The 26,808-nt window shown below is 43.3% G+C and overlaps 1 protein-coding gene across 1 annotated transcript in view; it reads left to right on the top strand.

Moving 5' to 3' along the window:
* The window catches only part of DYNC2H1 (dynein cytoplasmic 2 heavy chain 1), a 392,465-nt gene that overhangs the window by 89,746 nt on the left and 275,911 nt on the right, over window positions 1–26,808 (top strand). Inside the window, exons 47-55 of the mRNA XM_054015569.1 lie at window positions 1,132–1,299; window positions 1,407–1,537; window positions 3,445–3,693; window positions 4,914–5,022; window positions 17,234–17,347; window positions 18,095–18,237; window positions 19,839–19,920; window positions 21,898–22,052; window positions 25,177–25,314. Of these exons, the coding sequence (XP_053871544.1) occupies window positions 1,132–1,299; window positions 1,407–1,537; window positions 3,445–3,693; window positions 4,914–5,022; window positions 17,234–17,347; window positions 18,095–18,237; window positions 19,839–19,920; window positions 21,898–22,052; window positions 25,177–25,314 (1,289 nt within the window). The remainder of the gene's footprint in view (window positions 1–1,131; window positions 1,300–1,406; window positions 1,538–3,444; window positions 3,694–4,913; window positions 5,023–17,233; window positions 17,348–18,094; window positions 18,238–19,838; window positions 19,921–21,897; window positions 22,053–25,176; window positions 25,315–26,808) is intronic.

Here is a 26,808-nt window from a genome sequence, read left to right as displayed (position 1 = left end):
ACTATGTAAATCCATGTTACGCCCGCACCTTGAATACTGTGTGCAGTTCTGGTCATCCCATCTCAAAAAAGACATATTAGAATGGGAAAAGGTACAGAGAAGGATAACAAAAATGATTAAGGGTATGGAACAGCTTTCATATGGGGAGAGATAAAAAAGACTGGTGCTTTTTGTCTTAGAAAAGAGACGTCTAAAAGGGAATATGATAGAGGTCTATAAAATCATGAATGGTGTAGAGAAAGTGAATAAGGAAGTGATATGTACTCCTTTGCATAACACAGAAACCAGGGGACACCCAATGAAATTAATAGGCAGCAGGTTTAAAGCAAACAAAAGGAAGTACTTTTTCACACAATGCACTGCCAACCTGTGGAACTTGTTGCCAGGGGATGTTGTGAAGGCCAAAAGAATAATGGGATTAAAAAAATAATTATATAAGTTCCTGGAGGATAGATCCATCAATGGCTATTAGCTAAGATGGTCGGGGATGCAACCCCAGGCTCTGGGTGTCCTTAGCCTCTGATTGCCAGAAGCTGGGGGTGGACGACGGGATGGATCACTCGATGATTGCCTCTTCTGCTCATTCCCTCTGAAGCACCAGGTATTGGCCACTGTCGGAAGGCAAGATACTGGGCTAGAGGATCCATTGGTCTGATCCAGTATGGCCATTCTTATGTTTTTGTGTTTTTTATTACCAGTTCCTTTCTGTTCCCCCTTTAAAACTGGATCTCCAGGTTTTTTTATAGGATTCTATTTTAAAAGGGTAGTATTTTATTATTTTTATTACAACATATTTGTTTTTATTCTGTGTTCAGCACCTTGAGCACACTAAACAATTATTAAACAATAGTGTACTTTGCAGAAAACTTGTTTTTAAAGTATTTATTTCTCTATGTGCTTTTGTAATTTTACCTTGTTTGTACCCATAAGATTTTAAAAAATATTTTATAATGCTTGTTTTTTCTTTTATTTCTTCCCTCTTGATGTGTTCATGCTGGTATGTAATCTGATTTACTCTTTTTCAATTTGGCTGTATTTTGAAATGCAAAATTTCAAATCTTTGAAATTGTTATCTATCTATCTATCCTTTGTTGGGTCATCAACACACACACATTTATATATATTTTGCAGGGTCATCAACACACACACTAGATTACGTTTTGGAAATTGTTGCTTATGAAGCCCGTCGCCTCTTCCGTGACAAGATTGTCGGTGCTAAAGAACTTCTTATGTTTGATAATATTTTAATGAAAGTGTTTCAAGGAGACTGGGGCTCAGATATCTTGGAGAATATGGCAGGTAAAACATATAAAATGTATTACGTGAGATTTGTTGAAATACCTCATAATGTGCTTTATCACTTGAGAATGTAGACTCCTATCACATTTATGGTTATATTTTCACAGATAGCTTCTATGTAACATGGGGAGCTCATCATGAGGTGGGAACATTCAGAGCACCAGAGCAGGCATTACCACCTCATGGGAAGCCACTTGGCAAATTAAATTCAGAAGACCTAAAAGATGTTATCAAAAAGGTGCGTCAACAATAAGGAATAAAAACAAAAGAAAAGACTTTCAAAAGTCTATAGTTATATTTGTACATTGTTTAAAGTAACCAGAACTATGTAGCCAGGCATTTTTCTTTTGGTTAGAATAATAGAATGTAATTTGTATTCTAAAAGGGAGATATAGTTATTTTAGAAACAGAAGTTGGCATGCTTTTAAGCAATAAAGGACAAATCCAGAACATGTGGAGGAAGGGACACTGTTCTGGCTCTGAATTGGTCTAACTGATTTTGAGGATAGTCAGGCCATAGTGGAAGTAAACGTGGCTTGGTTCCACACCTACTTGAGTAGTAGGCTCTGGAGTTGGGAAACTCATGCAAGTCAACTCCCCACAACTCCAAGTAGTCCTCAGTAGCTCTTTCTCCCTTACTCTGCCCATGTGGGGCCCATGAAGAATAGTGAATAGGGACAAGGTTTGGTGGCCTGAGAACTCTGTGAGTTTCTTTGTCAGCTGTGTAGTGCTCCACGACTGCACAGCAATGCTGGATTTCAAAGCTGTGGCCAGCTCAGTACTGTGAAGTATGATGGGGCCAGAATTTAGTTCTAACTTGCAGTCAGATTGGGCTGGGTAGGTGATATAATTTATAGGAGCCTAAAGGCTGTTCTAAGTTATGCCAGTGGCCAATTTGGTCATTGGTGAGGGCCAAGGATCAGATGAGGGAGATAAGGGAGAAAATCTGGGTCCGGTTCTGTTCAATATCTTCATCAATGATTTAGATAATGGCAAACTAATAAAGGTTGCGGATGATACCAAGCTAGGAGGGGTTGTAAGTGCTTTGGAGGATAGGATTAAAATTCAAAATGATCTGGACAAACTGGAGAAATTGTCTGAAGTAAATAGTATGACATTCAATAAGGACAAACGCAAAGTACTCCATTTAGGAAGGAACAATCAGTTGCACTCATTTCCCATTTTGTATGTGTGCCTAGGAAGGAGTACTGCGGAAAGGGATCTGGGGGTCATAGTGGACCACAAGCTAAATATGAGTCAACAATGTAATGCTGTTGCAAAAAAACCAAACATCATTCTGGCATGTATTAGAAGGAGTGTTGTAAGCAAGACATGAGAAGTAATTCTTCTGCTTTGCTCTGTGCAGATTAGGCCTCAACTGGAGTATTGTGCCCAGTTCTGGGTGCCAAAATTCAGGAAGGATGTGGACAAATTGGAGAACGTCTAGAGAAGAGCGACAAAAATGATTAAAGGTCTAGAAAACATGACCTATGAGGGAAGATTGAAAAAATTGGGTTTGTTTAGTATGGAAAAGAGAAGACTGAGGGGGGACAAGATAACAGTTTTCAAGTACTTAAAAGGTTGTTACAAGGAGGAGAGAGAAAAATTGGAGATTTTTAAAAGCAGGTTAGACAAACACCTGTCGGGGATGGTCTAGATAATACTTAGTCCTGCCTTGAGTTCATGGGACTGGACTAGATGATCTCTTAAGGTCCCTTCCAGTCCTATGATTCGATGACTAAAAAAGGTGGCTTGGAGCACAGTTTGGCTGGACCTGTCGCTCTGGCCTATTATGTATTTTAAATTCATCCATTGGTATGTTCTTTTATTCTTGTTTCAATATATTTTAGTCTGTAAGCATTACTCCAGGGTATACCATATTTGGGTCTGTGCTACACTGAACCTTGGGTTTAAGTGACTTCTTTACTAGGACTCTGAAGTCTATCCACTGCTGGAACAGAGACAGCAAGGTAACAAAATTCCACTGCGTTAAATAGTTCAGTTTGTAAAGAACATCAGTGTCATCTCTTAAGTTTTCTTATCCTCTGTTTCTTAACTTTGTAAAATGTTGGACATTATCACATTCTATAGTTACATTTGCATTTATCATTAACACAAATATTAATTTATCTCATTTTTATATAGGGTATTATTCATTATGGACGAGATAACAAGGAAATAGAGATTTTACTTTTCCAAGAAGTCCTCGATTATGTGTCCAGGATAGACAGAGTGCTGAGTTTTCCTGGAGGATCACTTCTTTTAGCAGGACGTAGTGGTGTCGGTCGTCGGACAGTTACCTCTTTAGTTAGTCACATGAATGGATCGATTCTGATTACTCCCAAGATTTCCAGAGGTTATGAACTGAAGCAGTTCAAAAATGATCTTAAACAGGTGTGTCACTCACATTCTTCTATTTTGCAGTTTATTTAAATTAAGTTTGTGTGGAAAAAAATGGAATAGTTAAGGGAACTTTGAAAGACACAAAATAAAAATGTTTCCTGCAGGTAAGACTTTCAGAAGAGTTCAGCACCCATTTAGGAACTTAAATGAAGTAGCCAAAGTTTCAAAAGAGCTCAGCAATCAGTAGCTCCTGTTGTTCTCAGGGAGAGCAGGATGGTGCACAGATTTTTTTGAAAATCTGGCCCCAGTTGTGGTGCTGATCACGTTATATAATCTTTCCTTATTAATTTTATTTTTGACAGTTATATATATTATTCGTATCAGTGCCTCATTGTATGAGGGCTCGCCTTGACTACTGGGGTAAGTCGACCTAAGTTACGTTGCTTAGGTTGACTTATCCTGATGTCTTCACTGCGCTGTGTTGATAGGAGATGTTCTCTGGTCGACTTACTTTACCCTTCTCGGGAAACTGGCATACCAGAGTTGACCAGCGAGCGCTCTGTCATCGATTTAGCGGGTCTTCACTAGACCCGCTAAATTGACACCCGCTGCATTGATTGCAGCAGCATTGATCTCCCCGGTAGTGAAGACAAGCCTTTAGGCACTGTAAAGAGACAGATACAGTCTCCTTCTCAGGTCCAGATCTTGCAAGCTGTTCTCTGTGTGTAGACACCTACACTTACTTAGAGCCCCACTGATTTTTTTAGGGTTCTCTCCAAGTGCAAGTATGGACCATGTGGGCTCATTATAATATGCTTTATCAAGCAAAAATCTTGTGATTTACGAAGATATACACATTAAATTAAAACAGACAACAAAACTTTTAGGGTCAAAATTCCCAAAGTGGCCTCCAAAATTGCACAAGAAAACTCCATGTTATAGTGCACACAACAAAGGGAGTACCAACTGCATAGTTCTGTGGGTACAGTTTGAGGTCCTATTTGGAAAAATTGGTCCTTAATTTCATGTAAGCATCAAAGTATTTGTTAATTGTTTTCTAATTAGAAATCAGTTCTTCCATGTAGACTGTTCCTTAGCTTTATATTTGACAGATGACCAAAATCATTTGTTGAGAATATACAAATGTAGTAATACAGAATGGGGGGGGGGGATAGATAAATATATAAAATAAATTTAAGGATTTATTATTCTATTATAAAAGAATGTACACATTCTGTTCAATTAGATTAAAATTACTTCCCGGCTATTAGGTGATGCAGCTTGCTGGAATTGAAGCACAACAGGTTGTATTGCTGCTCGAAGACTATCAGTTTGTCCATTCCACATTCCTTGAGATGGTCAACAGTCTATTGTCATCAGGTGAGATGAGTACAAAAAACTTATGGGTCCCCAGGACCCTCCCTTAATTCAGGGCATAGGGTGGGCATACAATAGGGCAAAATTGACATTGCAGGGGCAACCATATAACTGCCATTTCCTGATTTTGCAACCTAAATAACTTTCTTTTAAAGAAGTTTTAAGTAGAAGTATGCTATATTATGTTTTCTACTGCAGTGTTTCTCTCCTAATTCATCACAAATGGGTAATGCTTCTTACTTGTGGAATTCAGAAGCAGTCCATTGTTGCTGGGGGCTCCAGGACAACGCCCCATCTTTGAACACAGACCAGCAGAATTTCTGCCTCTAGCGGAAACAAGTTACATTTCAGTTTCTCCCGACCACTTTGTTTTATTCATTTTCATGTAGCAGCGACTTTATTTCAATATCTAGCTTTGCTTTCCTGAGCTGAGGAATCACTGGAGCATTGAGGGACTAACCTCTTGAGTACTTCTCAACTGGGCTTTCTCTGCCCTTCACCACAGCAGCAGAAAAGCTGTGCAAGCTTCAACCCAAGACCAAGAGATGCTATACACAGCTTTTCTGAAGCCTTCCACCACAAGCCACTGTCCCTTGCTCCGGCAGGGCATTGGACTCTCATTTGGCAACATATAGGGTGGGCCTTATCTCACTGACCAAAGCCATTACTTCATTGTAGAAAAGCTCAACTGGGGCATGATGATTCCCAAGGATAGAGGATCCCTTCACAGCCTACTGAGGAGTAAGTCTTGCAAACTCCAGAGGCTTGAGGTTCCAAAAAGAGAGAAGCAAACATCCCCTTTGTAAGGAAGTAATCTGAATGGTTAATGTGTAAGTGGCATAAAAAACAAGGTTTAAACCCTTTCTCCTTTTCCTTCCCACTCTGAGGGAGAACTCTTCAGAATTCTCTGCTTCCAAATGGCACACCTGGCGGACTTCAGGTCTCCCTCTGTAGAAGAGCTTTCACATGGAACTAGGGTTACAATTTTCAAAGCCTTCCTTCCTCTCCCCTCGGCACAGGTCCTCTATACCCACAGCTTGCAGACAAACCAATAACCACAACATAGAAAGTACCCACAAGGTTGTTGATATTTTACAGACATAACAGGCAGAGTTGCACTGCCTGTTTATGAGGCGTTATTAGATCCTGCCAGAATCCTGTGGCAGACTTTAGCTAGCCTCACATTGATGGCAAAAAGACTTGATAGATGCTATAAGTTCCCTTCTCTGTGTTCTGAGTAGTTCTGTTCACATCCCAGCATAGGCTCCCTGCTAGTCACAGGTGTGTGAATGATCACGCCAGGGATGCTTTTGCACCACACCAAAAGAAAAAGAGCCAAAGAAACCAGACTTATTTTGCAGAAAAACATACTCTACTTCAAATTTACAGATACACATTTTCAACCACCCCAGCCACTTCTGTCTAAATACGACTATATCAACTGGTACTCAATGCATAAATTTGTGGACAAGCTCCCAGAAGATATGAAGGATGAATTTAAGACTTTGGTGTCTGAAGGTCATCTTGTAGCTAGATCTAATCTTCAGGTCACTTTGCAGTTAGGATAAGGGCCATAGTGGTCACCCTGAGGAGAGCTTTGTAGCATCAGAACTCTGACATACCTACGGAGGTTGAACAGACTATTGAGGACCTGCACTTCGAGGGATGAAATCTTTTTTTGCTTAAGAAAGAAGGGGCACTGCATTCCCTCATCTCCCTGCTGAAGGAAGCAGTGCAAGCTGCTGCAACAACCATAGCAAAGTTACTATGAGCCTAGATGGCCTGACCCTTCCAAAAAAATAATGTCTCTGAGGAGAAGGCATATCTCTTATGCCTCTTCTAAACAATAGCCATTAGTTTCTAAACAGTCCACTTGACTGCCCATTTGTGAGGAACATTCCAGTTGTGCTAGACCTACCCACTCTTTCCCCTACAATTCCTTGGAGCTTGGGAGTCCATCATCTCAGATCAGTAGGTTCTAAGCCAGGGCCACCCGGGGGAGAGGGGGCAAGTGGGGCAATATGTCGGAGGCTCCCCCCGCCTCCATCTTCCCCCATTCACCGGTGTCTCAGCTGGTAAGGGGGCGGGGCTGCGAGCTGCAGCTGAGCAGTGGGAGCTCAGGCCCCACTGGAAACACCACGCCGCTGCAGCACTGGACACGGCGCGCTGAGGCTCCGGGAGAGGGGGTAAGCGGCATGGTAAGGGGCTGGGGCTGGGCACCCCCCCCCGACCCCATCCCCCACAGCCCTGACCCCAGCTCTGAGCCGGGCACCCCCACAACTCCATCCCCCACAACCCAGACCCCCAGCTCCAAGCCCAGCCCCTCTGAGCTGGGCACCCCCCGACCCCATCCCCCCCACAGCCCTGACCCCCAGCTCTGAACCAGGCACCCCCCGACCCCATCCCCTCCACAGCCCTGACTCCCAGTTCCGAGCCCAGCCCCTCTGAGGCTGGCACCCCCAACCCCATCCCCCCCACAGCCCTGACCCCCAGCTCCGAGCCCAGCCCCTCTGAACCGAACACCCCCCTGATCCCATCTCCCCACAGCCCTGCCCCCCAACTCTGAGCCCAGCCCCTCTGAGCCGGCCACACCCCGACCCCATCTCTCCACCGCCCTGAGCCCAGCCCCTCTGAGCCTGACACCCCCCGATCCCATCCCCCCACAGCCCTGACCCCCAGCTCCGAGCCCAGCCCCTCTGAGCCAGATACCCTTCTGACCCCATCCCCCCACAGCCCTGCCCCCCAGCTCCGAGCCCAGCCCCTCTGAGCCGGACACCTCCTGACCCCATCCCCCCCACAGCCCTGACCCCCAGCTCTGAGCCTAGCCCCTCTGAGCCGGGCACCCCCTGACCCCATCCCCTTACAGCCCTGGCTCCCAGCTCCGAGTCCAGCCCCTGTGAGCCGGACACCCCCCTGATCCCATCCCCCCCACAGCCCTGATCCCTAGCTGCGAGCCCAGCTCCTCTGAGCCGGACACCCCCCGACCCCATCTCCCCACAGCCCTGAGTCCAGCCCCTGTGAGCCGGGCACCCCCCAACCCAGAGCCTAGCTCCCCACCCAGCCCTGGGCAACAGCAGCACGACCCCCATGCAGCGACAGCCCATTGGCACCAACCATCACCATCACCCAGCAACAGCCCGTTATGTAACTGCAAATGTATACATACCATTAAAGCATTTAATGTTTTTAAATAATGTATTTAGTGTATTTTCAAATTATTACAAATTAATTTTTGAATGTATTTCACTAGTTTTTTTTTTTTTACATTTCCAAATACATGTTACTATAGTATTGCAACTTTTTTTTATGGACAGGGCCCCCGAAATTGCTTTGCCGCCTCTGGGCGGCCCTGTTCTAAGCACAGTCCAAGTGGATTATACAATCCAGTTTCAGTCTATACTTTGCCTCCACTCACCTTCCCCATCCCTTTTCAAGGACCCCTCTTATGAGTTTGCACTTAAACAAGAAGAGCAGCTCTTCTTCATATAGAAGCTATGAAAAGTTCCCCTCCATCCCTAGAAAAGGGGTTTTATTCTCACTACTTCCTCATTTTACAAAAGAAGGCAGAGGGGGAAGGAGGTCTAAGGCAGAAGTTAATTTCATCAGAAAGATCAAGTTCTGCATGGTTTCCTTGGCAGCAACCATCCCATCTCTATATCCCAGCAACTGATATGCTGCTCTTGATATCTAGGATGCCTACATTCATGTGGCAATCCACCTGAACCACAGAAAATATCTGAGATTTCTAGTTGTGGACCAGTATTACCAATACATTGTCTTCCTTTTCAACCTGTCGTCTTCCCCAAAGGTGTTTACCAAATGCATTGCAGTGGTAGTGGCTCACCTCAGGAGGGTTGGTATCCAGTTGTTCCTTTACTTGGATGACTGATTGGTCTGTGGTTGTTCTAGGCATCAAGTGGAGATCAGTATTCAGCAGATTCACTCCTTATTTGCTCAGTTGGGCCTAGTAATCGCAGAATCACAGAAATGTAGGGCTGGAAGGGACCTCGAGATGTCATCAAGTCCAGCCTCCTGCACTGTGGCAGGACAAAGTAAACCTATACCATCAGGTGTTAGTCCAACCTATTCTTAAAACCCTCCAGTGATGGAGGTTCCATAACCTCACTTGGAAGCCTACTGCACCTTTACAATTTAGTTAGAAAGTTTTTCCTAATATCGAACCTAAATCTCCCTTGCCACAGATTAAGTCCATTACCTCTTGTCCTACCTTCAGTGGACATAGAGGACAACTGAACATGCAGCTCTTTACATCAACACTTACCAATGGTCAGGGAGGGTGAGGGAAACAATCAGGCAGGTAGAGCCCTTGATTCCAGTGCTTTCCATTAGGGAATCTGTTGTCCCTTCACTGGTGCCTCTGTGAGGACTAGGAGTGAAAGGAGTAACTCTCTGTGATGGCTGGTCTATATTCTATCTTCAGGGCCCTTAGTGGGGAAGGGAGAAGACTGTTTGGATTTTTCCACATTGTCAGCCATCACCTTATCCAACTTTTCTCTGAAAAGGAGGAGCTTGTAAACTTAGCCAAGTATAGGACCTCCTTAGAGTGAGTATCCAGATTTCAGCTACTGAGCTGGAAGCCAGTAGCCTCGTTGCATCCATTAAGATGTCAGCTACAAATGTGGTAGGGAGACCTTCTTTAAAGTGGAGCCAAAGCCTCTACGATGTCCTCCCTGTCCTGGGGGACCTTCTTGACTTAAGTAAATGTAATGGACGCATATCATATCCTCAACAGACCCGTGCCACTGCAGACTTATGAGGTTTTTTTTTACCTCAGGAAACATTATCTGTACTGAACACTCCTGTTTGGCATGTCCTCAGCCTCCAGATTTTTTACAAAAATATTGGTGGTGATAATAGCCAGACACAAGTTACAGGGAACTCACCTATACACTTCCTGGATGACATCCTGATTAGACTCCATCACAGTCAGCAGCGCACAGGGCCATGTCTTGGATGCTGAATCTTCTCCAGGCACACGGTTTCATCATCATTACCAAGAAAAGTTCTCTAGTTCCATCCAAAAACTTATTTTCTTACTCCAAAGCTGCAGGAGGCCTACTATAGCACTATGCCTTCCAACTGCTAGTACTTCAGCTATCCTACATGGGAATCACTGCATGGGCAAAATCACACATCAGAAGTCTTCAAGCCTCCATACTAAACGTGTGGGACCACTCCCCGGAATACATGAACAATCAAGTAGGGGTTCTAATACAGATGTTCAACTACTTAAAATGTTGATCAGCCCACAACAATATCTTGAAAGGCATGCCTATCTGCCTTCCAGATCGTTTAGTTCTCACAACCAATGCCAGCATTGAGGGCTAGGGAGCTAACTTGGAGACCCAAACAACCCAGGGCCTCTGGAGTGAGGAGGAAAAGGCTCACAGTGTAAACGTCCTAGAGTTTAGAGCGATCAAATTAGCTCTGTGAAGGTTGCAGCCCAACCTAAGGGGGAACCATGCCCTGTGTTCAATCAGACAATACAACTATGGTCACATATTTAAACAACCAAAGGGGGAACTAAGGGTCTGGTGCTCCTTGTGGAAGCAGTGTAAATAATGAGGCGGATGAAATGCTCCTCCTTTCTTTCAGAGTGATCCACATCAAAGGGGAGCTGAACCAAAAAGCAGACTGACTCAGCAGGCGCTGGTTCAAGAATGCTGAGTGGTGTCAGAATCAGAAGGTTTTCTATCTCATCATTTAGATGTTCAGTCTCCCTTCAACCGACCTGTTCATGAATTTTACAAATGCAAAGAGGCCAAAATACTTCACAAAGTCTGGCACCCCTTAGAGGTCAGAAGAGATTGAAAAACTATCTCAAGCATACAGAATCCATGAGAAGATTGGGCTCCCTATTTGTGTCCTTCCAAATGAAATGCCAGGAATTCAGAGTTTCCAAGTCCTCCATCACTAGATGGATTAGACTATGTATTGTGGAAGCCTACATATCATCAGAGGTCCTGTCCAAGAGGGCACACTCCATGAGATCCTTAGCAGCCTCATGGGGGGGGGGGGGAGGAATGAGAAAGGGCATCCACTTTGGAAATTTGCAAAGTGGCCATGTCACTGGGCAGCTGCTCTTTATGGGGAGCTAGGGCCACTCTGCCTATGACTGTCTTATGAATGCCTCATGGAGGTGTAATTGATTGCCTCAGCTGGCTGATTAGTTAACAAGTACCTGGACCTAATAAAGGTTACCCAAGCTTAGTTAGGCCATATCTACACTACAGAGTTAAGTTGACTTATGTTGACAATCATAAGTTGCTTTAATAACAGGACAAAACACAATTTTTGGTCAAACAGGAGACATGATAATGAGGAACAGTTTCGCATTTAGGGCTCTCACAGCTGTAACTCCAGCTTTTGTTGGGAAACCAGTGCCTAGGCGTGGAGTGCGCGGGGTACTGTGAGAGACCGGGTACATGCGAGGTCTTCGGTGGGGGCGTTTGAGGATGGCATGGACTGGTGTTCTGTAGTGGCTGCAGGGGGAGTCATGCATGGATATGCTCAGATTGCAGGGTAATGAGGGAGTTCATCATCTCTGTCTGGCCCTAGAGGAGCTTTATCATCCACTCCTGCCCCCGAGTCCTTTCCGGGCTATCCAGTTTCAGTCTTTCATTGATTGTCTCCCTCCATGCTCTTGTTTCTCTATGTGCTGCCTTTGTGCACTGCAGCACTTCACAAAACATATCCTCCTTACCAAAGAAACAAAGAACAGAAACAGTATTGTAAGTGCACTCACAGCTGTGAGTCACAAAAAATTACACACACCTCTTTCTCACTGTCCCTGGGCTAGCACACAGGTTGGCGCGAGGTCCAAATATGATGAGTTCAGCGGCGGTGGTGGCAAAGGCAGTAGGCAAGAAGGGACAAAGGGTGGTTCACGAAGGGGGTTACTACAAGCAGCTAGGGAGACTATTGTGAATATTGGTACCCTTTTCCACAGGATAGGGTAATTGAACCCAATATCTCACTTCTAAGGGTAACCTAGGATGTAAGTGGGCATCTCCTGCACTCATGTGGCTTCAGACCAGCTCTGTATGCTGCTCGCCTGTGTGCTGCTCTGGTCCCTGCAGAAATAATTGCCGGGTGACGCTGCAAAGTTTCCTACAGCCGGGGGAGAAACAAGAACGCTCTGCTAAGGAACCTTCGGCAGAGGATTGCAGAATACCTACTGGAAAGTTTCCTGAGAGAACACTGTAGAGGATTCCAGGGATATCCCCACCAACATTAACAAACTTTTCCGCCGTGGACCCACAGTGTAAATGGACAGGCTCTGATGTTAATTTCTGTCCATTTTCTCTCCTCTACCATATAACAAAATACGTGCTCAAACTCCACTCACCAAAGCAAAATGAGCACTTACCGGAGTTTCCCTCTCCTGCATCCTGTGCACCAGAGCTGGAGTGCTGGGATTGGCTAGACATATCCGGAGTGGAAAAGAGGTCCTGACTCGTCGCACCACCAGTTGACCCTGCCATTTGTTCCACATTGTCCTCCAGATCCACTTCCTCATCACCACTTCATCACTGAGGTTGAGTCCGCTGGCTGCTGCCTTCAGTTGCTGACTGAAGTATCCATGGGGCTCTTGGCAGTGGAGGTGGGGTCGCTGCTGAGGATAGCATGCAGCTCCTTATAGAAATGGCATGTCTTCGGCACTGCACCAGAGCAACGGTTGGCCTCCCTTGTCTTCTGGTACACCTGCCTCAGCTCCTTGATCTAGGCATGACACTGCTGTATGTCCCTCTCATGCCCCTTCTCCTGCATGCCACTAGCAATCAGCCCATAGGTATCCTATGGCTGGAGTGAAGCTGAGACTGCACAGCCTCTTCTCCCCATAGACTCAGCATATCCAAGAGCTCCAGTGTGCTCCATGCGGGACAGCATCTGCTGCAGAAAGTCGGCATGGTCAGCTGGGAAGATGCTGTGTGAATTGTACACACTGAGCAAACAGGAAGAGGAATTTCAAAAATTCCGGTGCCTTTAAATGGGGGCGGAGCGCATACCCGAGTACCTTCAGGGCAGTGGAGTTCAAAGTGCTTACCAGAGTAGTCAGGATGGGCATTGTGGGATACCTACTGGAGACCGCTTAGGGCGAAATAACCAAGTGCAGTGTCAACACTGACGCTGCACCGCTCTAACTGCGTTGCAAAAAGCTCCATGCCGCTCGTCGAGGTGGTTTTATTATGTTGGCAAACGGGAGTCACATCGGCAGGAGGAGCATTTCAGTATGTACACCTCCACTATTTTGTCAATGAAAGGTGACTTTTGTCGACAAAACTGTGTAGTGTAGACAAGGCCTTAGAGGGAACTCCAAAGGGAGACAGGAGGCTCATGTAGAGGGGAGCTCCCAAGCGAAACCAGAGCCTGAACAGGGAATCCAGAAGATAGGTCTCTGGGGTACCTACCAGTACTGAGAGCCTGTAAGAGGAGCTCCTGGAGAGGGCAGCCTTCTAAATAGTAGGCTGCAGCCAGCCGGCATTCAAGAGGACCTGGTCTCAGTCAGAGGTCCCTGAGATACTGGCTAGAAGCCCAGCCTGCAAAGAATCACCCTCTGCCCCTGGAGAAGAGTTTCAGTGGAGAGACCTCTCCAGACCTCAGACTCCAGAGGAGGAAGTACTCCAGTAGGGCAAGAGGCATAACATCAGACTGGAACTAAGAGAACCTTGGAGGAAAAGCCTGAATAGAGGTGAACAGTGGACTCAGAAGGGGACATGAACTAGGAATGACCTAGTCGGCATGCTGTAATGTTGGGGTGAAAGTTTTGTTTATATTCTATTTTGGTTTCTCCATTAATAAAGGAGACCCACCACAAGGAGGTGCTCTTTAGAACTTAACTGGCAGTTTGGACTTGTTGACATCCTGGGCAAGGGAAAATCAAGTAAGGGTTCATTGGCAATACTATGCCTGCCTTCAAGGCGGTGCGTTGGGTCAGACTGGAATGGCGGCAAGCTAATTGGTCTACAGCTAACACCTTCATTGAGCACGACAAGTTGGACCTGTCTTCTACAGAGACCTCCTTTGGCAGGAAGTTGCCACAGGCAGTGGGCAGAAATAATACATACTTGAATAAGTTGACCAAACGGGGGAGAGGGGGTTCTTTCCTACCAAAGTTTTGTTTCATATCCCTCCCTACATCCTGTTCATGGCTTGCTACTTCCAAGATGTGTAGAATTGTGGGAGATGCTGGGCTGCAGAATGGAAATTTCTTACCAATAATTTCCTTTCTGCTAGCAGTGTCTATCACAATTCTTCCCACCCTGAGTGGCTCATGAGTCGGATATTAAGTGGAGATGTTACTATTTGACTGTCTTCCTTGGTCTAATGTACAAAATGCTGATCCACATTCTTGAGCTCCAGAGAGAGGAGAGCAGTCCAGACATCCAGAATTGTGGAAAACACGGCTAGCAGAAAGGAAATTATCAATAAGAATTTTTCCGTTCAAACATACATAGTATGCATGCCAGTTGTACCCTATTCATCTAATTCCATCCAAAAGGCCCAGGGCCTTAGGGCCTCAAAATTGCTGCAGGCAAGATGTTAAAATCTTGCAGAAGTTGCCATATTAAGCATCCAGGAAACCATTCCTGGAGGTAATCAAAGGTCCCTCTACACAGTGGTTCTCAAACTTTTTTTTGTGGACCACTTGAAAATTGCTGAGGGTCTTGGGGGACCACTTAATGATCTTTCCAAATGTTGTTTGTACCGTTAGCTAACTATTGTAAAGTGCTTTGGATAAAAGTGCTATATAAATAAACCTTAATAATAATTAAGTTTTTTTTGTTCTACAAATAAAAGCACACAACTCATATTTTAATATCAGTAGTCTTATCTTTCTAATGCACTGGATGTGCCCTCTCTCCCCCTCCGCGGCAGCCCCCGAACTGGGGCTGGGAAGGAGGGGTGTCTCTCCCTCTCTCCTCCACCGCAGCAGCCCCCGAGCTGGGGCTGGGAAGGAGGGCTCTCTCTTCCCAGCAGCTGCAGTCCTGGAGCTGGGGAAAGTTGCCTCTTTCTCTGGCCGCCGCAGCCCTGCACATCCCAAATTTCCCCCATCCCCACTTCTCACCCCACTGCCCCCTCCCACTTACCCCCATTTCTCCCAAGAGCACCACCTCACCTTACATGTGCGTCTTCTCCAGGGTCCAGGCACCTAATTAGTGGAGCAATGCCTGCGTGGCTCCACTAATTAGGTGGGTGGCCCTTCATTCTCTCGTGTGTGGCCGCCCAGGCACGCACCTTAGAGGGAACTATCTATCCATGGACCACAGTTTGAGAACCTCTGCTCTACAACATACTTAATGGCATTGTAGAAAGAAAAGGTCTGAGCCTCATTTGTAGGGTCCTACCAAATTCACGGCCATGAAAAACATGTCACAGACTGTGAAATCTGGTCTCCCCCTGTGAAATCTGCTCTGGTCTCTTGTGTGCTTTTACCCTATAATATACAGATTTCATGGGGAGCCCAGCATTTCTCAAATTGGGGGTCCTGATCCAAAAGGGTATTCCATGGGAGTCGCAAGGTTATTTTAGGGGGGATCAAGGTATCGCCACCTCTACTTTGCGACCTTCAGAGCTGGGCAGCTGGAGAGTGGCGGCTGTTGGCTGGTCGCTCAGCTCTGAAGGCAGAGCCGCAGCAGTTGCAGCACAGAAGTAAGGGTGGCAATACCATACCATGCCACCCTTAGTTCTGCACTGCTGCCTTCAGAGCTGGGCAGCCAGACAGTGGCGGCTGCTGACTGTGAGGGCCCAGCTCTGCAGGCAGCACTGCAGAAGTAAGGATTGCAATACCATACCATGCCATCCTTATTTCTGTGCTGATGCTGGTGGCGGCTCTGCCTTCAGAGCGGGGCTCCTGGCCAGCAGCTGCCGTTCTCCAGCAGCGCAGAAGTAAGGGTAGCAGTACTGCAACTCCCACTACAATAACCTTGTGATGCCCTCCTCCCCCAATTCTTTTTTGGGTCAGGATCCCTACAATTACATTACTCTGACATTTCAGATTTAAAGCTGAAATAATGAAATTAATGATTTTTAAAAATCCTGTGACCGTGAAATTGACCAAAATGGACTGTGAATTTGTTAGGGCCCTATTCATTTGAGGAACATCTGTAAAGTAGATTCCAATTCCTCTGCAAATGTATCTTTTGGTAGGAAAAATGCTACTGGGTTGGTTCCCAAATAATTCCTTAAATTACAAAACTTTTGCTTTATATAGGTGGAACGTCCATTTTCTACATATCAACTGTAATAATAATTACAATTCTGCATTTTCCTCCCATTCTCTTCCTCCCTGAATTCTGAGACTCACTTCTCACAACTTCCCATTCATTATGAACGAGGAGAGAAGCTGTGCAACAGAATGAGTAATTTTTCACCTGATAATTTTTTTTCTGTTAGTAGCTTCTCTCCTTATTCAACCCATCCTGGTAGTGTGGCAAATGACCAGAAAATGTTAGTGCTAATAATCTGTATGCTAGAGTGTTTCATCATGTTGAGAAGAACTCTTGTTCTGAGTTGAAGGGCAGGGCTTACTCCTGGGGCCTCCAGCAACATTTTTAGACTGTCACTTAATTCCATCCATTTGTGGAGATATTACCCATTTGTGATGAAGGAGAGAAGCTGCTAACAAAAAGAGAATCATCAGGTAAGAAATATCTAATCCTTGTAGCATACAGGGAAATAGCTCTAAGTTTCTCCAGGTGACAGGGTTTCCATCTGGAGGCCTGTATACCACTAGAATTCCTAAGTTTCTCTTGTCCTTTGGCTCACAGATCATATGTATGCACTCAAATATTTTTGTTTCTGAAGTGGATACTCTTCTGTATCTGAGTTGGAGGGGAACAGGATTTGTATTCTGCCTCCTCTTTCTATTTTCTGGTGCGTTCTGGAGTCAGTTTTGGCTTGTGATGTATAGGGTATATACTGTAGTGACTATCTGTGGATAGGATTGGAGGAGGCACCGAATCATGTCTCAGTGATGCAAGCAAGACTGGGTGCTTCATCCAAAATGAGATTGTGAACAGTACTGGTTTTGTTGTTTTGAAAAGGAAGGTCATATAAGTATGTTGATATGTAGATAGATTCTGTATCACTCAAATTCACCAAACAAAATGTTTAGAGGTATTTTATCAATTTTATTTCGATTAATTCATTTTACACATTTTAAAGCTGATTGAAACTGTTCCTGACATAGGTGAGGTTCCTGGACTGTACACTATAGAAGAATTAGAACCATTACTGTCTCCTCTGAAGGATCAAGCTTCCCAAGATGGATTTACAGGACCAGTCTTCAACTATTTTACATACAGTAAGTGAATTGGACTACATAATTTGTAATTGATTAAAGGCTATCAAAGTGAGTAAAATAATAAAAATATGCAAAGGAGTGGTACTTTTCAAGTACATTTTGAATCATGCAGTTATTTAAAAAACAGGAACAATCAGTACTTCGGTTTAATTAAAGGAACACAACATAAAATCACGTTCTGTCTAAAATTGCATTCACACTCATGGTTTCAAATAACATCTAAGAATCCTATAACTGAAAGAGATTACAGGAAAGAAAATGTTTGTCTCATTTTTCAGCTTGTTTACTTTGTGCATATGATAGCACATTCCAGTATTTCCCTTTTTACAGTCAGTTAACTCCAATCTTACAAACACTTATGCACGTGAAGAACTTTCCACACATGAGTGAGTAGTTGTAATAAAGTTCATGTTTGCAAGATAGGGGCTTTAGTTATTAGTTTGTGTGGGTCTTTCACATAGAAACAAGGAAATACAATTGGAAAACATGATTGAAAAAACACCGAAATTGGAAGGCAGACTCCAGGGCACTAAAATTACTTCTGATTTGTTTTAGAATTGGTTACATTTTAAGATAATTGTATCCTTTATGTATTTTGATTGTTATTGTCCCTTTCTGGAAATAGGTCTGTAAGACAATGTATGAAGGACAGTCAAAAATTATACTGTATTGGATCTGCAATAAATTTATCATTGGGTAGTTAGAATTCAATTGGCTTAATTTTTTAATATATTGTATTTCCTTTAGGGATTCAGCAGAACTTGCACATTGTCTTGATTATGGATTCTGCCAATTTAAATTTCACAATAAATTGTGAGAGTAATCCAGCACTGCACAAAAAATGTCAGGTGTTGTGGATGGAAAGCTGGTCTGAAAGCAGTATGAAAAAGGTAGGTATAGGAGACAAACAAAACAAAATTTAAAAGTGAGCATTAATTCATTTATTTTGTAAATGTCATTGTACGGCTTTCCCTCCTGTTCTATAAAGTTATTTTTTGCTTCTTTATCAGACCAAACTGTCATGCTGATGTAATCTTCTCTTAGCCAAATATTCAGTTTTTTATAAAGCCAAGGAAAGCTAGCAATCACATTTTTTCAGTCCAATGTACTTCCCTTGCATCATGTTTGAATAACATTTATTTGTTTAGATTATCAGTAATTCAAAAGTGCTGCATTCGGAAAATGCCATTTGTTCATGTTAAATGACTCAATTCCAAATTACTCAGCTCTAAAAAAGAGACGCAAAGTTGGTTTTAATTAAAGTGTTTAAGGAACCTCTGACATATCTTGCTTTTTTAGATTAATATTTGTACAGTGCTTTAAAAGTACGAAGTGCTTTGGAAAAGTAAAATATTATTATCATTTGATAATTCACCAACAGTAACATGTTAGTATCTCTCTATGGGCTGATCACTCTTCCTTTGATGAAACACAGAATTTAAATTTTGATTTTAGTGGGATTATGCACATGCTTAAGTGCTTTGCTGGATTGAGGCCAGGGAACTGAGCACCTTACAGCATCAAGCTATCCCTATTTCAGAATGTTAGTGGCATCATTTTGAGAAAGATATATAGGACTGTACGTAGAGCTGCCAGAGGATGACAATTCTGTTCTGTCAAACAGAATTGTGTCAAACATCTGTTTTCAGATTAAAGAAACCTCAAGTTTTTGATTCAGGTCTCTCTCTTTTTCATTCCTTTCTGGATCAGAAATTATCAGGGTCCTGGACCTTAAAAATTTTCCAGACAAAAACATTGTCACAATCCATATGTCTCTGCAAAATGTTTCGGCTTTAATGAAACGGCATTTTTTGATGAAATGTTAATTGTCTAAGTTTGAAAAAAAATTTTTTAGGATATTTTTGTGACCTCGGTAGGATTTGTTTGAGTGTGGATTGAATAAGGACCCAGGATTTGGTTCTGTAGTCATATTTCCAAACATACTGTACATATAGTGTTTATTGTCTACCATTGTGAAATTCATGAGATAAACTATCATGCCCACCAGCCATCTGTGACCGTGTAGAAGACTTGAAAATCTTACTGTAGATCAAGGTTAAGAAAGTTTGCACAGCATGAGGGAAGCTCATTCCCATGGTGCCTCCTTAAACAAGGCATTTTATTAGGTCATCTGAATTCATGTTGAATTTTAGAATAAGGCTGTATACCTTGATACTTCCTTGGTATTTATATAAATGTAAAGTTCCTCAGTGATATTATCTGCTGTTTCCTTAGAGTTGGTGAAAGATTGTTCTGCTTGGAGAGAACAGGGAATCATCAGTACTAACAACTGAGATTCATTTATTATTAATTATTATTACTATTTATTATTTATCATTATTCAGTAAAGGGCTCTTGAACAAAGCTGTTGATTTTAAATCCTTTTTACATTTATAACTGATGTTGCCATTTTATTAATAGTTTCTTTGCTTTTATCTTTACTTGAAAGTTCAGTGTATGCACTTTTTGACAAAAATGTTTTTTATTTTAGATACCTGAAATGTTATTTGCTGATTTGGATGAACAAGAAAAGACTGGTACAGCACATAAAGAACCTAAGAAAAAATATTCTGGTAATATTTTGGTGAATTTGATTAAAGTTGTGTTTTTAACATGATTATTTTATTATTATTCATTTGTCTATTTATTTAGTTAGTCTTGTTAATTACTTTGCTCAGCATTGTACAAAGCACAAATAATGGTCTGGATTCTGCAAATAGATCTAGGAACAGGCAAACTTCCGTTCTGTGGAAGAGCTTCATTCATTTCAGTGAGGCTTTGCAAGGGCAGAGCAGAGCACCCCTGCACAATGAATTTCAGGATTGGCATCAAATATACAGTGTGGGAGTGGTGCTGGAGAAAGAAACAAAGAGAATGGTGACACATCATAAGTGGTGCAAGGAGTTGAGGGATACATGAGATGAACAGAGACATAGGTAGGGTGGGGTGGGTGTTTCTTAGAACCTTGAAGGTAAGGATGAAGATCTTAAACTTGATTAGGTGGACAAAGGGGAAAATAGTGGAGGAATTCAAGAAGTGTGAGATGGTGGAAGCATAAAACAGAAAGTGAGTTAAGCTGCTTCATTACTAGATATACTGGAATGGGGCTAAGATGGGAAATTGAAAGTTCAGAGAGAAGGAAGTATGCACTTTAGCTGTCACATTGACATTTAGTGAGAAAGGATCAGATTTTAAATATGTTGTAGATAAAGGAATGGCAGTGACAACCAGGTTTGTGAGAATAGAAGGGAGGAGCCTGGATGATGGGAAGGATGGTGTTTTGTAGACAGCTCTGAAGAAGGCAGGAAGAGGACAGGATTTGGGAAATATAAGAACTAATAGTTTGTATGTTGAGCTTGTAAAGCTTGTTGAGCTAGTAGAACAGCCACGATTGTACATCAGAAAGATGAGTGGTGTTAGCTTTGCCATATTGGAATGAATTGAGTGAAGATGTAAATTTAAGCCACCGCTGTATAAATAAGAATTGAAGTTGTGTAGAGTGGATGAGATAGAGGAGTAAGAGGAAAGAGTCTGGTGGTAAAGAGTTGAGAGAGAGAGAGAGTTGAGAGGAAGAGGAAAAGGAGGAACGGTTATAATATAAGAAGTAGAAAGATTATATAGAACTGCCTGTAATAGTTAAAAATAATATAATGTGTTTTCAGAACAGGAAATTATTAAGTGATTAGATCAGATTATGTGCTAAAACTGCACATTTGTCCATTAAAAAAAATTGTAGCGAGAATAGTCTAAATCACAAAATCAGCACTCATCCTGGTTTGAAAAATGATTTTTTCTCAAATTACTATATAAAAACAAAATTTAAATAAGATTATATGCATAAATCCTAGTGATAAGGAGAAAACCAAATGTTAAATGCTTCCTGCTAGAATTCTTATGTTGCCTCACTTTTTAATATAAAAATACTCAAACCTTTAAAGTGATACTCTGATTACAGTGTTAAGATCCATGCAATGACTCATAATTCTAGATACCTTTATATGTTTACCTTGATGCTGCTTCCAGACATTCCTTCACATATACGTATCTTAGTGTAGTGTTGCATAGCTTATTTCATGTCTTCTTGAGTTCATTTACAAAAACTCCATTTAGCAAGCTGTAGAATCTGTAATGTCCAGAAAAAATATGTATTGTATGCAGCACCAGTGACACCAAAAGCACGCAAGCCTAGGTTCTGCAAGGTTCTGAGCACCCTCAAGTTCTGTTGACATCAGTGGGAAATGAAGGTACTCAGCACCTTTTAGGATCAAGCCCTCAGTGATGTGGAACTAATTCTGACAATGCTCATATGCCTTTTCAATTCAGTATAAAACTTTTAACGCTTTAAAACAAGAACAGAATGTTGCCTTCTGAAGGGCAAATCTTTAGAGTGGAATGCTACTGTGTTTCTCCCATGGAATCCTGCAAAACTCTGCCTGTACTATGTCCTCCATTCATGATTTAAAAAGTGTATCACATTGCTCATCCTAAATTATTCTGGATGCAGTAGGAATGATAAAGTTGTTTCATAAATAATGTATTTTGCTATATAGGTGATTCTGATTTTTTGAAATCTTTTTTGGTGATCCATGAGTCGTGTAAAGCATATGGAGCAACTCCAAGCAGATATATGACTTTCCTGCGTGTGTATAGTGCCATCAATAGCAGCAAAAGAGCAGAGTTGTTAAAAAGGCAAAGCCATTTGCAGGTATGTAATTAATAACATTTTCTACTTATGAGTTGGCAAAATATTTCCATATTTGTGAATCGATTTTCACAGTTGATACTATGACAGGAGCTCTACCTCTTTGTTATCGTATCTTGCATATATGTGATTGGCAGCATGCTATCTTGGTTAGCCCGAGCTTTCACTCCCTTTGTGCATGCTCTCCTACAACATCTTCTCTGGTTTGAGGTGAGGGACACTGGTAGTACTGGTACAGTGACCCCCACTTTCCTCTCCCAAATGACTTCAGAAGTAGGGGGGTTCCCTCATTCCACTCCTGTTTTTCCCAATTGCTGCAAAGTAGATGTGCCCTTTGAAGGGAAAACATACTTCCCAGCACTTCAATATATAGGGTTAGCATTCTAGCTAGAAAAGTTTTGGCTAATGCATGTATGGGTGGGAGAGGGTCTGGAAGCAGAAGCTCTATTCTGACAGATGCATACTGCATATGGGTATGGGTACCGTGACTGTAGCAGGGAGAGCTATAGTTAAAGTAACCAGTGACAATAATTACTCCTTTTTATTTTGGTGTAGAGTCGGAGATTGTTTGACAATGCGATTGTTTGATTTTAAGTGTGTGTGGGTGTGAATTGAACTTTTTTTCCTGTTGACCTTAACTGGACATACTATATACCAGTCACAAACTCATGACCTGTAACTGTTAACAGTGGCTTTGGTTTTTCAAATCTGTCAATTTCTGACCAACTGGATAATTGACAGTTCATGCATGTTTCATACTGGAAAGGCAACTTGTTTACTTTGCACAGCTTTCCTGATCATGAGTAGTGCCCTACCGAATTCACAGTCATGAAAAACGCGTCACGGGCTGTGAAAGCTGGTCTTTTGTGTGCTCTTACTCTATACGACACAGATTTCACAGGGGAGACCAGAGTTTCTCAAATTGGGGGTCTTGACCCAAAAGGGAGTTACAGGGGGATCACAAGGTTATTTTAGGGGGATCGTGGTATTGCCACCCTTACTTCTGTGCTCCCTTCAGAGCTGGGTGGCTGGAGAGTGACAGCTGGTGGCCGGAAAACGGTGGCTGTTGGCCGGACGCCCAGCTCTGAAGGCAGCGCACCACAGCAGCAGCGCAGAAGTAAGAGTGCCTCAATCCTATTTTCTGAACTATCTATCTCACTTCTTCCATGTTTGGTCCCAAATAACATCAGATCGCTGGGTTCTTCGCATGATAGAAGTGGGCTATTATCTCCAGTTCTGCTTCTCTCCTCCCTCCCACCCCCCTTCACCATCCCTCTTCAGGGACCCTTCTCATGAGTAACTCCTTATCCAGGAGGTGCAAACGCTCCTCGCTGCAGGGGCAGTGGAGGAGGTTCCTCAGGAGCTAAGGGGCAAGTGATTCTACTCTTATTTCCTAATCTCCAAAGCCAAACGGGGTCTCAGACCCATTCTAGACCTGCGGGGCCACATGGCATCTTGTACATATGTGGTACAGCATGCCAGGATGCATCTCAGACCTCTCCAGATTTGGCTCGCATCAGCATACCACCCAGGATGCGACAGTTTAGATTCTGTGGTCACTCTTCTGGGTCACATCCTCCAGTCCCTGGGCTGGTGGCTTAACCAACAAGGTGTGTGCAAGGGAATCCCCTTCCACAGACCTCTGCCCTCCCCATCCCTGGTAACAGATGTGTTGGCGCTGGGGTGGGGTACACATCTGGGGGATCTTCAGACACAGGGCTTCTGGTCTCAAGACGAGCTCTCACTCCACATCAACATCAAGGAGCTGAGAGCGATTTGATTAGTGTGCCAGACCTTCCAGGCCCACTTGGGTCAATGTGTGGGAGTCATGACGGACAACACAACTGCAATGTTTTACACAAACAAGCAGGGTGGCGCCCATTCCTCTCCCCTGTGTTGGGAAGCCCTTCAGCTGTGGGAATTTGGAGGCGATGTATCTCTCAGTCCACCAGCTCGTTCTGTGATCCTACCTCAGCAGATCATTCCACAACCTCCCCATCTTCCAGAGTGGGGAACTCCCCAAATCGATATCTTCGACACTCGGAGCAACAGGATGTGCCCGAGGTTCCTTCTGGAACCATAGCCAGGGCTCCCTCGTGGACGCCTTCCTCCTCCCATGGTCGGATCATTTCATGTATATGTTCCCACCGTTTCCTCTTGTACACAAGGTACTGCTCAAAGTCCGCAGGGACAAGGCGGCGATCATCCTGGTCGCTCCGGCATGGCCACGTCAACACCACACTTTTGGACCTCTTGGTAGACTCCCCAATCACTCTACTACTGCTCAGGACCTGATTACCCAAGACCACGTCAGTCTCTCCACCTCACGGCCTTGAAGCTTCATGGCTAACTCCCATGGAGTTCATGTGCTTGGAGTTGCTCCGAGAAGTTCTGCTCGGTACTAGGGTTACCTATCTGGCAAAGTGGAAGTAATTTGTGATCTGGTGCTCCTACAGCTGTACTCCACCTTTGCAGCACCCCATTCCTGTCATCCTGGAGTACCTGTTGCAACTCAAGCAGCAAGGTCTGGCTGCTTCTTCCATTAATGTGCACCTGGCAGCTATGTCTGCATTCCACCTAGGAGCAGCCAGGCGCTCCATCTTTGCCAACCCCATGGTAGGTTGCTTCCTCAAGGGCCTGGAGTGCCTCTACTCACCGGTTCAGCAACCAATCCCTGCATGGGACCTCAAACTGGTTCGTTCCAAACTGATGGGGCCTCTGTTTGAACCATTGGCAACTTGCTCCCTCCTGTATCTATCATGGAAGGTTGCTTTTCTGGTTGCCATTACTTTGGCAAGGACGGTCTTGGAGCTCAAGGCCCTCACCTCTGACCCTTCATACACGGTCTACTTCAAGGATAAGGTGCAGCTCCGGCCTCACCCGGCTTTCCTTCCAAAAGTTTTGTCCCAATTTCAGTCCATTTTCCTGCCTGTGTTTTACCCTAAAACTCATGCATCAAAATAGGTCACTTTTTAGTCCTTCCAAGGTTGTCTGTGCCAAAATAGGTCACTTTTTAATCCTTCCAAAGTTGTCTGTACCAAATTCTCTGATGAAGATATCTTTGTTTACTAATTGTTGCTAAAAACGTGTTTTTTTTTTGTTTTTTTGTTTTTTTTAATATTTGTAGGCAGGAGTGTCTAAGCTGAATGAAGCCAAAGCCCTAGTAGATGAACTGAACAGAAAAGCTGGAGAACAAAGCATATTACTCAAAACTAAGCAAGATGAAGCTGATGCTGCACTCCAAGAAATTACAGTGTCTATGCAGGTAATGTTGATTGTCACAATAGAATCTTAAAAAATAAAACCCCTTCCCCCCCCCTTTTTTTTTCCTATGTGAAATTGTCTCCACAGATTCCCATGCCTGAAGTTGCATATTGAGGGCTGAAAAACCTGAAAATATTTAAAAGCAGTTGGCTTAGGAGGTTACATGAACCTTTGAAACTTGAGGAGGTTAACACTGAGACAGAACATTTTTTATAAGGGAATTTAATTATTTAATCACTGTGTGGGTCGACCAAGCAGGATAGGGGACTTAACAGCTGACTGGTACTTACTACTGCAGTTCAGACCGAAAAGTCCTCCAGATCTTTCTGTATCTAATTGTTCTATTTTATAGAGTTGGTCAGAGAATGAAATTTAAAATTTTCAAAAAAATTTCAACCAGATCTACTGTTTTATCTATTGTATTTTAAGTACCAAATTTCTTCTGTGGCATTTTTGCATTTAGTTGAAAGTAGGGGTTTCCTGATATTTCTGATTTTAAGTAGACAACCTTATTTCTTTAGACCACTCTTTGAACCACTAGCTCTTGACTCTCTCCCCCTTTTTTTTTTTTTTTTTGAGAAGCCATTTTCTTTAGTGACACTTCCCAAGTTAAATGCAAGGTTTCCAATTTCTGTGGAAAGTGGATATTTGTATTTGATATACATGTGATTCTGAAGATCATAAACAGAAGGTAAGCCATAATGGGGTGATCCTACTCTGAGAGGCATCAGAGGGAGTTTTGTCATTGATTTCAATGAGAGCAGATCAAGCACAAATAACACTTCCAACTGTAAATGAAGTCTAAGAGAACAGATTTCCTATGTATAGCAGACCAGGTGGCTGCAGCATCAAAATATTTGGCTTGTGGTGTCAGACAGCTACATACATTATGTTTATCCTATAGAATCTGTGAAACCATGAAGATTTGAGGGAATTTTTATCAAGTCTTTTATGTATTCTGTACCTATTTGGTGTAGATGTACTTGAATGTTAGCCAGGATGATGAATTACCTACGTGTGTTGGCTTCCTGTAGCAAAGATAATTTTTACCCAGTATTCCCCAGGGCAGCTGGAAGATGTTGGAAGCCAGAAGAGATCTGAAAGTCCTTGGCTGTTACCCTATCCATAAATCCCCTTGTATGTTTGTAGGGCATAGAATCATAGGACTGGCAGGGACCTTGCGAGGCCTTCTAGTCCAGTCCCCCCTGCACTCAAGGCAGGAGTAAATATTATCTAGACCATCTGTGACGGGTTGGATTACAGAAACCCCTTTGGGAGCTGCCACCCGATGTGCCAAGACTACTTCTACCCCTGCCTTCCCTACCAGCTCGGGACCCCAGCACCCTGTCTTGCTGAGTGAGACACTCCCGTCTGCTCCAACAAAGACCCAGGGTCTGAATTACTTGCCCCAAAAGCTGCAGGTTTATCTGAAAGCAGCTAACGGAAGTGTGCTTGTCTTTAACACTCAGATGCCCAACTCCCAATGGGTGTAAAC

This window comes from Malaclemys terrapin, chromosome 1 (assembly GCF_027887155.1).
Source record: "Malaclemys terrapin pileata isolate rMalTer1 chromosome 1, rMalTer1.hap1, whole genome shotgun sequence".
In the NCBI taxonomy this organism is placed as follows: Eukaryota; Metazoa; Chordata; order Testudines; family Emydidae; genus Malaclemys; species Malaclemys terrapin.
This window is presented reverse-complemented; position numbering and strand designations above follow the sequence as displayed.